The 13105-nt window shown below is 39.3% G+C and overlaps 1 protein-coding gene across 1 annotated transcript in view; it reads left to right on the forward strand.

Annotated features, from left to right (window-relative positions):
• The window catches only part of LOC135492253 (adhesion G protein-coupled receptor L1-like), a 106081-nt gene that overhangs the window by 76966 nt on the left and 16010 nt on the right, over positions 1–13105 (forward strand). The window contains exons 5-18 of the mRNA XM_064778602.1: positions 1759–2103; positions 2499–2564; positions 3109–3222; positions 3839–3945; positions 4094–4246; positions 4531–4632; positions 5154–5361; positions 5540–5692; positions 6129–6198; positions 6911–7025; positions 7213–7262; positions 8683–8806; positions 10478–10587; positions 12094–12193. Coding sequence (XP_064634672.1) covers positions 1759–2103; positions 2499–2564; positions 3109–3222; positions 3839–3945; positions 4094–4246; positions 4531–4632; positions 5154–5361; positions 5540–5692; positions 6129–6198; positions 6911–7025; positions 7213–7262; positions 8683–8806; positions 10478–10587; positions 12094–12193 — 1817 coding nt within the window. The remainder of the gene's footprint in view (positions 1–1758; positions 2104–2498; positions 2565–3108; positions 3223–3838; positions 3946–4093; positions 4247–4530; positions 4633–5153; positions 5362–5539; positions 5693–6128; positions 6199–6910; positions 7026–7212; positions 7263–8682; positions 8807–10477; positions 10588–12093; positions 12194–13105) is intronic.

The raw sequence follows: 13105 nt of genomic DNA on the forward strand, positions 1-13105 counted from the left end.
ATGACAAATTGCATGGGCGTATGATTCAACAAAAGACGAGAATTTAGGAGTAAGGTTGTACGCAATACAACTAGATAGTCATGCTAGGGTCGTATTGCATGTCATCAGGTAAGCTAACAAAAAAGAAACAACAAAAAGTGATGTGTAACGTCTGAACTCCAGGTAAAAACAAGGGCAGAAAACACGGCTTTGTCGCATAAAATTTCATGATATCTAGTCTTGATAAAACTACCATATCAAGTTAAGTAACAATGTGTACCTGGAAAGCATGTAGGTGTTGGGTTTTGGTTTTCTCGAAGCTAAATATAGCATTCTCTAGTAATTGGAACATGATCCATCCGCCAACGCTGGTATATGGAACAAAGAATACTATAATCCGTCTCTTTTCATTCGTTTTCCGTTCATTTTCGTGATTCCAATATTTTGTATTCCGCGTCGTATTATACGTCGTCTCGGGTTTGGTACAGGTGATATCCCGATAAACTTTCCAATCTATCGTAATAAGACAAATGAAGACATCGACAGACTTCCTGCCACGCATTTTTGGAAAATGATGCAATGATGAATATCGCAGTAGCCGAACATCAGCCTCACAATTGCAATCCGCGGATGGGACTTTAAATGTTACAGTATACCCTCGTTAGTGTGGCATGTTTGGGTTAAGTGTCAGTATTGGATTTGGCACAACTGTGTTATGAGACGGTCTCAGCCAAGCAGGTGATTCATAGGTTGATTAGCTAATACAGATGCTATTGATACGGGCGTGGCGGAGATGGATGTTGATTTGAGCTCATTATTAGAGCACCACTGAGCAGAGGAATAAATGAACAACATCAAAGAGACAGACCAATGGCAGCAACCATATTCTATTTTTGTGAAACCAGCAACGACCAATAGTTGATAACATCCCCGGTATATACAGAATATCAAATGGAGCCTGGTCGGATCTTAACCTAAGTCTAAAGTAGCTTTTCGACAGACAAGACAGTATACTATATTTGGGACAACATGGTAACCTTTTGTTCTCTAACGAAAAACGCCGATGATGAATGTATCGATATCATCAGTTGTATTTTTATTCTTCTAACATGGTTTCTACAGCATTATCTAGTACGGAGCAAAGGAAGTACTTTCACCAAACACCCTAAAGAAAAAATTGACAATGGACTTTTCATGTAGAGACGGAAATTTGAGAGGAAATAAACGTAATCGATTTCGGGCATTTCTTATATTGACCAAACAGAAGAAGGATATGCTTGTCTTTGGTCTTGTCAAAGGAATTACTGCTTTGAAATGCGAGATAGACAGAGTGTATACCTTAGAACATGTCACCCCGGTGGGCGTTTTTAGATAGTGACAGAAACTGATAAAAGTACACTGGAAGGCTTCTATGATATCGGTTTTAGAACGTATACCAAACATTTGACGCGGCTTATAGATGATAGGCGTCTGACTGCTTGAGTGACAAACAAGAATGCTGTCGTCTCCGCTAGCTTTCAGAGTATTTTGAACACTTTGTTCTTTCGCAAGTCTAACGGGTTCCTATTCTTCAGGTTTCGTAGAAACCAAGCGTGAACAGATTTCAAACGGTGCTGACATTGAACGGGTCAGAGCAACAACAACCTATGATTTTTTGGTTAGAGTATATTTTAATGTCGATTCCAAACATTCGGTTTATTAAGCAAATAATGGTTTGGTAAATGTAAGGCAGTAGCAGGTACTTGTAAATAACGATACTTTTTTTCATCTTCTTTACAGACAGGAAATGGCAGTTGTTTATAGATGGCCGAAACATACAGACTGGCAGGTTTCGTAATGGTGGCTTTCAGGTGCCTGGTCACGGACAACTCATAATCGGAGGGTCGTCCTTCCAACACATTGTCAGCAAAAGCGGCCGTGAGATGTCCATGATTCCAAGTCAGACTCGCTTCCATGGTCAAATTGCTCATCTTCATATCTGGGACTATGTCCTGAACAATTCAGATATTTGGTCTATTTATAAGGATTGCAAGTTTATGTGGTGCGGTAACGCGGTGCAGTGGGTGGACTTACGGGAGGGGACCCGTGGACAGCTCAGAATGAGATGGCCGTCCGGCGTATTGCGTAAGTAGAATTTGATATTTTATTTTCAGTTATTTCCAGACTAATAACTAAACTTTAGGTTTTTTGAATCAATTATCCTTGTCTGTTATGCGTGTTGATTGGTGGCATTTAGAAAGTGCATCTGTGTTAAATGGTTATGCGGACATAGGTCGAATCCGAATAGCCGTGCTAAAACACGTCGAAACGGCCGCTGACTCCAAACTTTCGTGAAGACCTTTCGATTCAATCATAAATCGGCTTTCATACTCGGTTCATCAAGGAACTTCTAAAAATACGCCGTTGCATACATCGTTCTCCGTCTCTTCGTGAGGGTAGCGAAACCTCCCTTTTTTAGCAGGACTTGTTTTTTTACAGAGCTGATAACATGTATGATTTGACTCTCGTTATCATTTCAGAATCGCAGTGTTTTAGTGTGGCTGAAGCCGCCTCTAAATGTGATAGACATTGTAGCAGAGTTATTGGTGAGTACATATACTTTTTGGTTTTCCGTCGGAACATTAAAAGGGCATACATGTATATCTCGCTGTTTGTTAAAAATTTGAAAATAGAAGGTAAATTTTAGATTTTCCGGTATAAACGTAGTGTAGTGAAGTATCAATCTCAAATTTTTTGTTTTGTGCACAAATGTTAAATTATTTCGGTTGAGTTTCATTACGCTTGCGTGGAAGTTACTGCACTCTACAGCCATGTAATTATGTATGTCTCCAATTAACAACTTACTTACCACATGTGATCAATGTACAGTAATACACCTAACCAATATAGGTTACCATTCAATATATGATGCAATGCACATAGTCTAAGGCAGAAACGCAGTCAGTTGATATCCCTGCACAAATAATGTTTGTGGAAAAGAGGCCATCGTACATCACAGTTTTCCATAGGAAGTATCTGTTCTGCTGCTGCCATCTAAATCTAGCCGTCTGAGTCAAAGCCTCTTTTCGGAAATCCTTCAACCGCTGTTTGTGGTTCCATCTACATTTACCTTTTTTTTTACGATTCCAGGTGCTCAATGCAATGAGGAAATCAGGGAAAACGTCCGATGGACTCGAACAAAAGCTGAGGTGAACATCAGTGTCCCTTGTCCTGGGAGAGATATAGAAAATGGTGAACAAATAGGTAAGCGCGGGGTGACAGGGTGTTTTTTCAAAAGTAGTCAACACCAAGCTCTTAAACGCTAATTTTGAAGAAATGAAACATGTTGTACAGTATAATGAAAAGGCTTGAAGTTTACGTTCAACATCGGATATATTTGTCATAGGGAGATGGTGCATGCTGTTGTGAGAAGTTTTCGGCGAAACCGATCGTTCTGTCAGACACAAAAAGTACTGCTTATTTCTACAGAGTAACATTTTTGATATTAATCATGTCAATATACTGGAGGACTATGAGTACTATACAATACGATACTACACGGTCAAAAGAATCAAACCAGAAGATATGTGCATTATTTGTGTACAAAAAAAGTAGATACATTTTCTAGAGTCTGTATTGTGTTTTTCTCCAAAAACCTCGAATTGAAGAAAATAGACGAAATCATAGTCCAATCGTGTTTGCTTTATCCGCATCGTTCGGGGATCCGGAGAGTACAGTCAGTGTACAGAAGTGATCTAGTGAAATGATGAAAACCAATAAAAACCAAACCTGAAGGAAATCCGACCAGTATCCCCCCCCCCCCCCCCCAGCCCTAAACGACGTGGCCATTACATACTTGTAACCTCTTAACTTCTTCCAGCCTATGCAAACCGGTCGTGCTTGAAAACCGAAGAGTATGATGGTGAATGGGGAGAGCCTATTATTGAAGACTGTATATCTCCAGCCTATTTAGAGCTAAAACAGGAGGTAACTATTGATTTCCTTCCGACGTTTTAGTAAATGTATGGTGATTGAAGTACTGCCACTGGGTGAAAAGTTATTGAGTGAGCACAAATAGTTGATAAAAGAAGAACAATTATGACCGAAGTTGTATGTGTGTTTTCTACTTTTGCAGCTGGAATCCTATGCTCACTCTGATAACTTCGAAGAAATCAAAATCCTAGAAGCTGCCGAGAGGCTTGCCAATTGGACGTCGACCGAGACATACAGGAATCCTATAGATATATCCGCCGTCATCCATTCTTTAGACCTGCTGATTCGGGCACAGGTAATTAATAATGAGTGATTTATCCGCAGTTATCCATTCTTTAGACCTGCTAACGATCGAACTTCATTCGTGAGTTGGCCACTGAATGATTGGATTGTGCAATAGATGGCGATATTTCAGTCTAGAGTAGGCTTCCTCTTGATAAAATGTCTCGTCATGAGAGAGAGTATAATGTTGTCGTTTAAGAAGGTCTGGCAAGAATAAGAAGACGTAACATTATATGCAACAAGATATGCTATCCCTTGCAAACGTGACAATACAGAAAATGTTTCATTTTTCTTCAGGGGGCCACGTTGGAAAACGTGTCTTGGACAGATGGAACAATCAAATATGCACGTGCCAAAGACACCTATCCAAAATACGAGCAAACGAAACAGTTTGCACAAGTAAGTCTGTGTACATCATTTTTATCACATGCGAAGGCATCATCAGGATTTTGCGAAAGGCCATCTCAAAATCACACGTGAGACAGACGAGCGGTAGAATATCATCCGTAGATATTTGATTATCAGTTGAACATCAAAGTAACTTTTCCTTAAACCTTTCCATTGTTTTATGCCTCTGTCAAGCGTGCAATCCAACCGTGTGTTACGTGTATTCAGGGAGTGTTATATAATAATAATAATAATAATAATATATGAGTTCTTATATAGCGCATTTCCAGGTTCCCTGCTCAATGCGCTTTTGGGACTACATTATTATCATCCCGGTCTCCACAGAAATCAATCTGGGGTTTCAATGAGCAGCTACTGAGCGCTCAATTGAACTCGACCAGTAGGAAGTTTCTGAGTGGCGACTCAGCCGGGAATGCAGTGACCAAATGGCACATGTGCCGGCCCTTAACATGTATCAGGATTTTAAAGATCCGTCTCCTCTGCTTATCAAAATCATCTTCTCTTTATTGCAGTCCGTTGCCAGAAGTGTCGGTGGCTTACTTCATGAAAGGAATGAAAGAGGGTGGCGGGAGATAAAGCCACCTGGGTCCGAGGGGGACGAGCTTATGAAGGTGATGGAGTCATTTCTCAACCTCATCGCCAAAAGTCTTCTTTACCATGTAAAGGTCGGAGCAATATCACATAATGAGGCTTTTATTAAAGCAAAATATAAGAAAATAGGTAAGTGTTGAGATCAACATCAAGAAGCAACATGCTTGTTCCAAACGTCCTTGAAAAAGCCCTTGTCGAGTCAGATAGTGTTTAGAAAATTTGTAGTTACGATTGTACCACCTTACCTCAATAACTGCTGATAACGTTTTTCAAACCAACGAAAGTCTATCATTATTTTCTTCTTCAGCCATAAAAGTAAACATGTTTCCATCAAGCAATATCCAGGGCATGGCTTTCCCAGACAAGGTCGACATTACAACCATGAACATGTTGGACAAGTTTGGGACAATCGCCCTTTCTGGGGATGCACTCTCTAGTTTAGGAGCTGATACATTACCAGGTACATTGTAACTATGTACTGTCATTATTTGTTGTGATTTGATTCAAAATATTATCAAAATGCCAGATGCATTTCAGCACACAAACGCTGTCATGTGGATGCTATCTTTAGACGATCGAGGCTCTCACGGTAATGCGGAGTGCCTGCTATCTTTCAGGTGGCGTTGTTGCCTCTTCTATTGTTCTATAATATTTTCATGCTATACATGTACGTAAACTCCATTCACAAAGGCATCTCTCACTTTATCTATATATGGCAATGCTAGGTCTATTTTGGAAGAGTACCGATATAGCCATTTGTACAAAAAGTATGTAATGCCTTCAGGACACGCATTCATGGTCATGGTTATATATGTAAAAGGTTAATAACGTGACATTTAGCAAACAAATATTCAAAAAAGAATATAATTGTGTATATTGGTTTTTTTCTTTTCTAGAATATATAGTGATGTCAATGGTGCGTTATAATCCTATGGCAATAGTGCTTCCAAATCATAATGTTACAGGGTAAGTCATCAAACATATTTTTGGTGAACTAATAATATAATGAAGTTGTTAGCTAACTGTAACCTAACAATTCCTCAACAGTGCCTTGAAAATGTTGATAAATGTTTCAACTAAAAGGCACGACCATGTCTTAAATTTCATGGTGGTTCAATTGCTTAGTGTCAGATGGTTTCTATAGATGGCATCCCAGCCATACGTACCACTGTCTCTCAGCAGTCGACAAGAGAAACCATGATAAGGATTATCCGTTCATGAGATGATGGAGTCTAACCCATTACATTGTAATCATCAGAGCAACACTTTTTGGTACGTTACGGCGTGACCAACGGAAAGGTATTATTTCTCGGAAAGACGCTTTGGCTACATTACCGTCGGAGGCCCCTCGTTTATATCACTAGATGTGATAGATTAGGTCATGAGCATATTCGTGGGTCAATTTCGATCTGATTGACAATTGAGGGATCACATATAGAGCGGCAATAGGCTTGGTTTCTGCACTCTTTGTATTACCGAATGTGTGCCTTTTCCCATGCTCGTTTTTCCATGCCGATCCACCGCCGTTTTGCGTATAGGAGGCTTGAAGACTGATATTCACCGCCGAAAAGTCGGCATGCGTTTTCCATGAGATGGGGCACATACATGTAGCACTTCGCAATGAATTAATAAATTGTTTTTTTAACCATCTGTGCTTAGTATTATTCTATCATTTCAGGAAAAGTAAACATGAAAACATCAATTCACTGCTGTATGGTGTATACATCCATGTTGACGACCAACGGTTGAACAACTTGTCTACGCCAATAAAAATATATCTGCCCTATTTAGATGTAAGTAGAAAATGTACAATGTACAATGTACAATGTACAATGTACAATGTACAATGTACAACGTACAATGTACAATGTACAGTGTACTTCAATCACCGGGCATCAACACTGAAATCATGACAGAAAGATGAATAACTTTGAATGATTGCATAGCATGCATAATTATATTTGTTTACATTTATTTCAGCATTTTAATATATCGAATCCAGAATGTGTAGTGTTAGAGCATGGAAACCGGTAAGTTGAACACTTAATCAGTTACATAGTTTGCAATGTAAACGCGCACTTTTGACTCTACACATATTTTCAATATATATTCATGTAGCATAGTTCCAATTTTATCGGTATTGCAGTTTTATTTAACCAAAAATTCTGTTGTCCATTTCAAACATCTTCCGGGTTTCTAGTTCTGCCAGTTCAGAATTACACCATTTAATTCGCGTAGGGGTCTGCATGTGTTATATACATTGTTCCAAAATCTTAACCTCGCAGAAGAAATATTTCGAGTGATTTCATTGTTTATTCCATTAGGATGGTCACATGATATTACTTATTCAAGGTTATATGAACAGATTGGACTTGCTTTAAATGTCGTAACAGCGTCTTATATATAGAGCTGGTTTCCATCCCGAATATTTATCTATATTAAAGCGCAAGACGGCGTGAACTTTATTTCCAGTTGACCAGTCTCGGTAATTCGGACATAAAAACCCGTATGGAGCTGGGGATTGGCAATATTGTCAATCTAGAGCTGCAACTCCTTGTCTCAGTGGTCTAGGTCTGTCGCTCATAAAGCATGAAAGCGGAAACTGTGATAACCTGCTTACGGGAATTACTCTTAATTTCTTTGGCCCTTCTGACAGACCGAGTAAAGGCACTCATGCCTGTAACGGGCTGATTACATAGACAGTGCCTTAATCATTTCAATTACCCCGAGCGTTCACGTCGAATTACCCGTATCTTCATTACGACGCCGCATTTTGCATCTGCCGTGGCAAACCATATCGCTCAACAGTGATGTGCATATTCTATGATGACCAACCTGTTCCCAGGTCATGAATCCTTTCCACTGTTTGCAATACATACATGTACTCAACCCGATATGTACGGGGTTGAGCAGTCATCTTAAACATGGTCAGGAACCATCAGCATGCGCGACAGGAAACCACTTTCTGTATATTTTTCGCGGTTTGACAACACGATAAATCACGAGAACAGCTCAATTCAAAATGGTCATCCAATCATATTGAGAGCCTTGATAAACATGAGACATCGGTTCCTGGATGGTCGACCAATGTATCCGATTTTTTTTATTGTCAGTGTCCCATACAATCAATCACCGAAATGATACAGCGGACAACTGACCCCTATCTCCCGCCTTCCGCCAGAACATCATTTTTACATTAGTGTGTCTGCTGGAGCGTATTGCCTTAAAACTATTAACCGTGATTATAATACAACATCGTTGCGAAAGTTTAAGGTCACCGATACACGATATACATGTATAGCTCAGTTTTGGCTTCCTATAGTTCATGTAGCTCCACCCTCGAAGTGTTTGGTGAGGCAACTAAGCTTTAGTCAGTAGTTATCAATTCATAAAACTTAAGTTTCAACGAGAAAGGTAGGATAAGTTATTTTAGTTATGGTGCCTTTTCAGGTCCAAGAGGTGGTATTGGTCGGACGAGGGTTGCAGTGTGAACGGGAGCAAACCTAAATCAGCCACATGCTCATGTATACATCCAGGCCTCTTCGCTGTCACCACAGATATGTTCAATGTTAATGTAAGTTCAGCGTACTCGGCATATACTAAGTATCGTACAGGGCTAGGTTTCGAATTTGACTCAAACTTACTAGAAATCTGCATGAAGACTTATGTGTGCTTATTGGATTTGTAGTTTCAAGCTTACTGATCTTATATCAAATGTTGTGTGCGCAAAAATGAACTCTTAGGTGGAAATGGGCTAGGCTGCCTTGTCCTCCATCCATGATTCGCATGTTTTGTCTGCTCTTGTGTCACTCGCTCGATCGAAAATGTCTGTGTGAACGGTGTATCAGAAGCACACAGCTCGGATGAATGTCATCCTACACCTCTCCAAGTTATCAAAAGTCACTGTCGCCGCCTCAATCATTGTCTTAATAGAAATCTACTTATCTAGTACGGGAGTTAATCAGGTCGGGTTGTTCCCGCGAGGACCTCGTAGACATCTTGCCGATCAGATGTTCATATTTCTACGGCATATTATCATTTTCATATTACGGAGTCGATTACATCTCTAACTTCTGCAATTAATTTATGACAAGATTGTGGGGGGTTTATCAAATTTTCTTGCGCCTCTGACTTTGAGAGACTGGTAATCAGTTATTAGTCTTCATCGATCATCGGTTATTTTCTTAATGATCCATCTCCAGTGCTGCCGATTGGTAAAGTGATGCTATATAGGACTGTAGATATCGTTCATTTCGAGTAATACATTACCCGTTCATTCATATTTCTTGAGCGAAATGACGTATGTTCTTCAGAGTTCTTAAACATGATAAACCTAGACATACTGAGTATATGTCCTATATAGCCATCGAGGGAAATCAAATCCTAGTTGCACCACGAATATGAAAGTTAATAAAATATTTTTAACAACCCCGTTGCAGGGTACCCATATTCATTCAGCACAGGTAAATGTCAATATGTCCCCCAGTACAACATGTGATATGTAATACAAGTACGTGTCCAACATTCCTGTGCTATTTTGATCTTGTGACGTGTATACTCTCAGTAGCTATCTTCCCTATCTGTTCTTTCGCAAATACTCTCTCTGATTGTAATTGATGGAATAGATTGGTTGAAAGCGCCTTCTCAAAACATCATCGATTGCTAAATGAGAGATTAAGAATTCATTTTATTATTGCACACTGATGAGGACGTGACATATTGTTCTTATTCACGCCAACATACCTCGAAATACGTTCGAATGTGAGACAGTCGTCCTTTCTTTCAAATCACATTTCCTGTTTATTTTAGTTCGGCTATAGCTCATCTCTCTGAAATATGAATCCGACCTGACCATGTTGTAATTTCTTGGTCTTAACGATGATTAACTAGGGTATATTAGGATTGAGAAAGGTTTCTGCAAGGACTGTACCTCAGTACCATGTGTAACATCTAACGACTAAGTACCACAGACAAGTCATCTTTATCCATACTGTTACCGGAAAAAATATATCTTTGGTATTCTAAATCAAAATCACTGTTACGATTGGGTTGTTCATAACTTACAAATACAATAAAACTGATTGAGCGATGTTACGAAATACTTATTGGCATTTAACTCCAGTTACCAAACCGGGATCCTTTGCTGCTAGCTTTCTCCCCAAGTTGCCCTGTTTCCATTCTACTTTGCAATGACATTATCATCGCGCTTGATTGATGGATTTTGTTTTGCTTTTTTTTCGTCCAGTGGGACAAAGGAGAGAAGCCAAACACCCTGATGGAAGTCCCTTCCTATGTTGGGTGTTCAATTTCAGCAATACTGTGCCTTACATCATTTGTCATGCTAATATATCTCAGGTAAGTGGAAATGTTCTATTCAAAAGTAATTGAAATACATGCATGTGTCAACAAGAGGTGTTGGCGTCGGTTTTGTATTCGGTGTCAGCGCCCCTTAGCTTTTCGTTTAAGACAATTCACCTTAATCGATACCTTCCGTTTTATGGTTCTTTTATGACTGACTAAAGGAAGCAAACCTTCGGTAATCAGTGCCAGCATTTGATCAAAATGGCCGCTGTGGCAGCCATATTGGATTTCATTTCGGTATATTAATTATTTGCAAAAGAAATTTGTAACTTTACTGTAATTCAAGTGGTTTGCGTCATGTTGAGAAAAGCATTGCATTCCATAAGTAGAGAATAATAATTCACTCCTGATGATGAATGCAACGCCGTGTAGTCTAAATTAAATTTCAACTGCCTCCTTCTTGAAAGCGAGATTGGTATTCGAGGATCACTCCATCATGCAGTAAAAACGTGCTCAGAAAGAGGGGCATCTGTCATTCGGCATGGAACAAGATGTTCATTTCTATAAAGATAATCATCACTCACTTTAACACCCAGAGGTAGTGTGTTTTGTGATCAATTCGAATTCGTGTGCACTGCATAGCACTAATCTGAAGAAAAAAGACAGGTTCATGTATGTATGTAGATACTTAACATGATGTTTACATGTAGGATAGAATTGGCTGATTCTTGCCACACGCTGTGCGGTTTATCTTGTAAATATTCTAATCATACCATTATGGTACAACGTCTCTGGTGACTTCTGGTCTTGGTGGTGTCCTGTGACCTGGTGATATCACGAAACCACTCTCTCAGTACTGAAGAAGTCAAGTTAGCCGAAATGTTTGCAAGGTCCATTTGTCTACGTGTTACACGATAAAATTAACTTACAAGATAAACCTAGTATAACGCGATCTCCTTTTGGATCATCATTTTTTTCCTTGTGATGTGATGTAATCAGTATATGATTGACTGTGGATCGTGATGTCATGTCAGCGTAAGTATCGGCTATCACTTGGCCAGAAAACTATGGTAGTTTTTGCATGTGCGCTGATGAGTTTTGTCTTCAAGTCAAATGCCATTTCATCTATGGACTTTGATGCAGATATATCAGCGTATGATGACGTTTCAATTTTAGAAGATGAGATATTAAGAGTGATGCAGCCAGATTTTAGTACTTAGAAAATCAGTCGACTTTCTTTCTAAAGAATAACTTGAGATCTGGGCATGATTGTCTAAAACAAGTTTTGTCACTAACGCTGGCGTTGAGTCAATGGACTTGCATGTAACAAAGTATAGATTAGAGATACTGTCAAGTTCAGTTAAATCCAGCGTTATTGACAAAACCTGTTTTAAACAACCAATCCCTGAGCCTAATGGAAGTCATGCCATGCCATGCCTACGAAACCTATCTGCTCACATATAGGAAATAAAATACAGTTGGTTTGAAAGGAACCGACACCATTAAGCTTTTACCATGAAAGGTTCCACTAATACAACTGATTATTTGATATCATTACAGGACGTCATCGAATACTGCAGCAATACACAAGAACTTTTCCATCGCCATTGTGTTTGGTCAGCTGACTTTTATGTTTGGAATTGATCGAATACACATGAAGGTAAGAAGTTTCCTTTTTAAACGCCTGTGTTACTGTAACGACTACTAGAAAATGACTGCGTTCTTTACTTCTCCATTTTCGATGAAAATTGCAAGTGGTTAGACCGAGTTACTTTTAACCCCGTCCCCCTTACAATTCGAATAAGAAAGCAGTAAGAGAAATCTTTCAAGCAAGATATAATTATCGATACAGCATCTTTCAATTATAACACTAATTGAAGTCATTATCATGCGCCTCCCTGACCCTAATGTTCCAGTGATATATCATCAACAGAAATAGGTTTGGCCCTTATTAACTTAGGTTCAGTTAGTGTCGTCCCAACAGATGATTGAAGACAACACCATGATTTCGGACATAAGCGAGCCAACATACAACTTATTTTAGCGCTCCTACATCAAAATTAGTTCCGTCTTCATCTGATCAATTCGCTATTTGTAATGCATATCAAATTAGTTCGGGATAATCGCTGACGGTATCAACATTTCTTATAATGAAACACTGACACGGGGTGCACTGCTAGATTGGAGGCCAGAATTATTACGATGAGATTATCGAAGGCTGACGGACTGCAATAGGTCAGGAGATGACTAGTGTTTTTTTCTCGAGAAGCGTATGCTAGAATTGATGCAACAATGGAAATGAGTATGATACTTGCCAATTTGTATACATTTACATCTGGTACATGTTCAACCGATTGGTGAAGCACCGCTGTACCTTAGCACCGAACAGTATCGCGCGTTTTCAGCAAGTCAAAGTACTCTAAGCGATGCGTTAGTTTCGTGGTAGTGCGTTTGGTATCTAAGCCGAACGCATGTGCCATGAAACCGAATTCCAATTTTCTGATTACAATAAGCTGTTCTTTCATCGACAATGCGCGCCGAAGACGATAATAATGAAAATGCATTAAATTTC

The sequence above is a fragment of the Lineus longissimus genome, chromosome 1 (genome assembly GCF_910592395.1).
Source record: "Lineus longissimus chromosome 1, tnLinLong1.2, whole genome shotgun sequence".
NCBI classification, from domain to species: Eukaryota; Metazoa; Nemertea; class Pilidiophora; order Heteronemertea; family Lineidae; genus Lineus; species Lineus longissimus.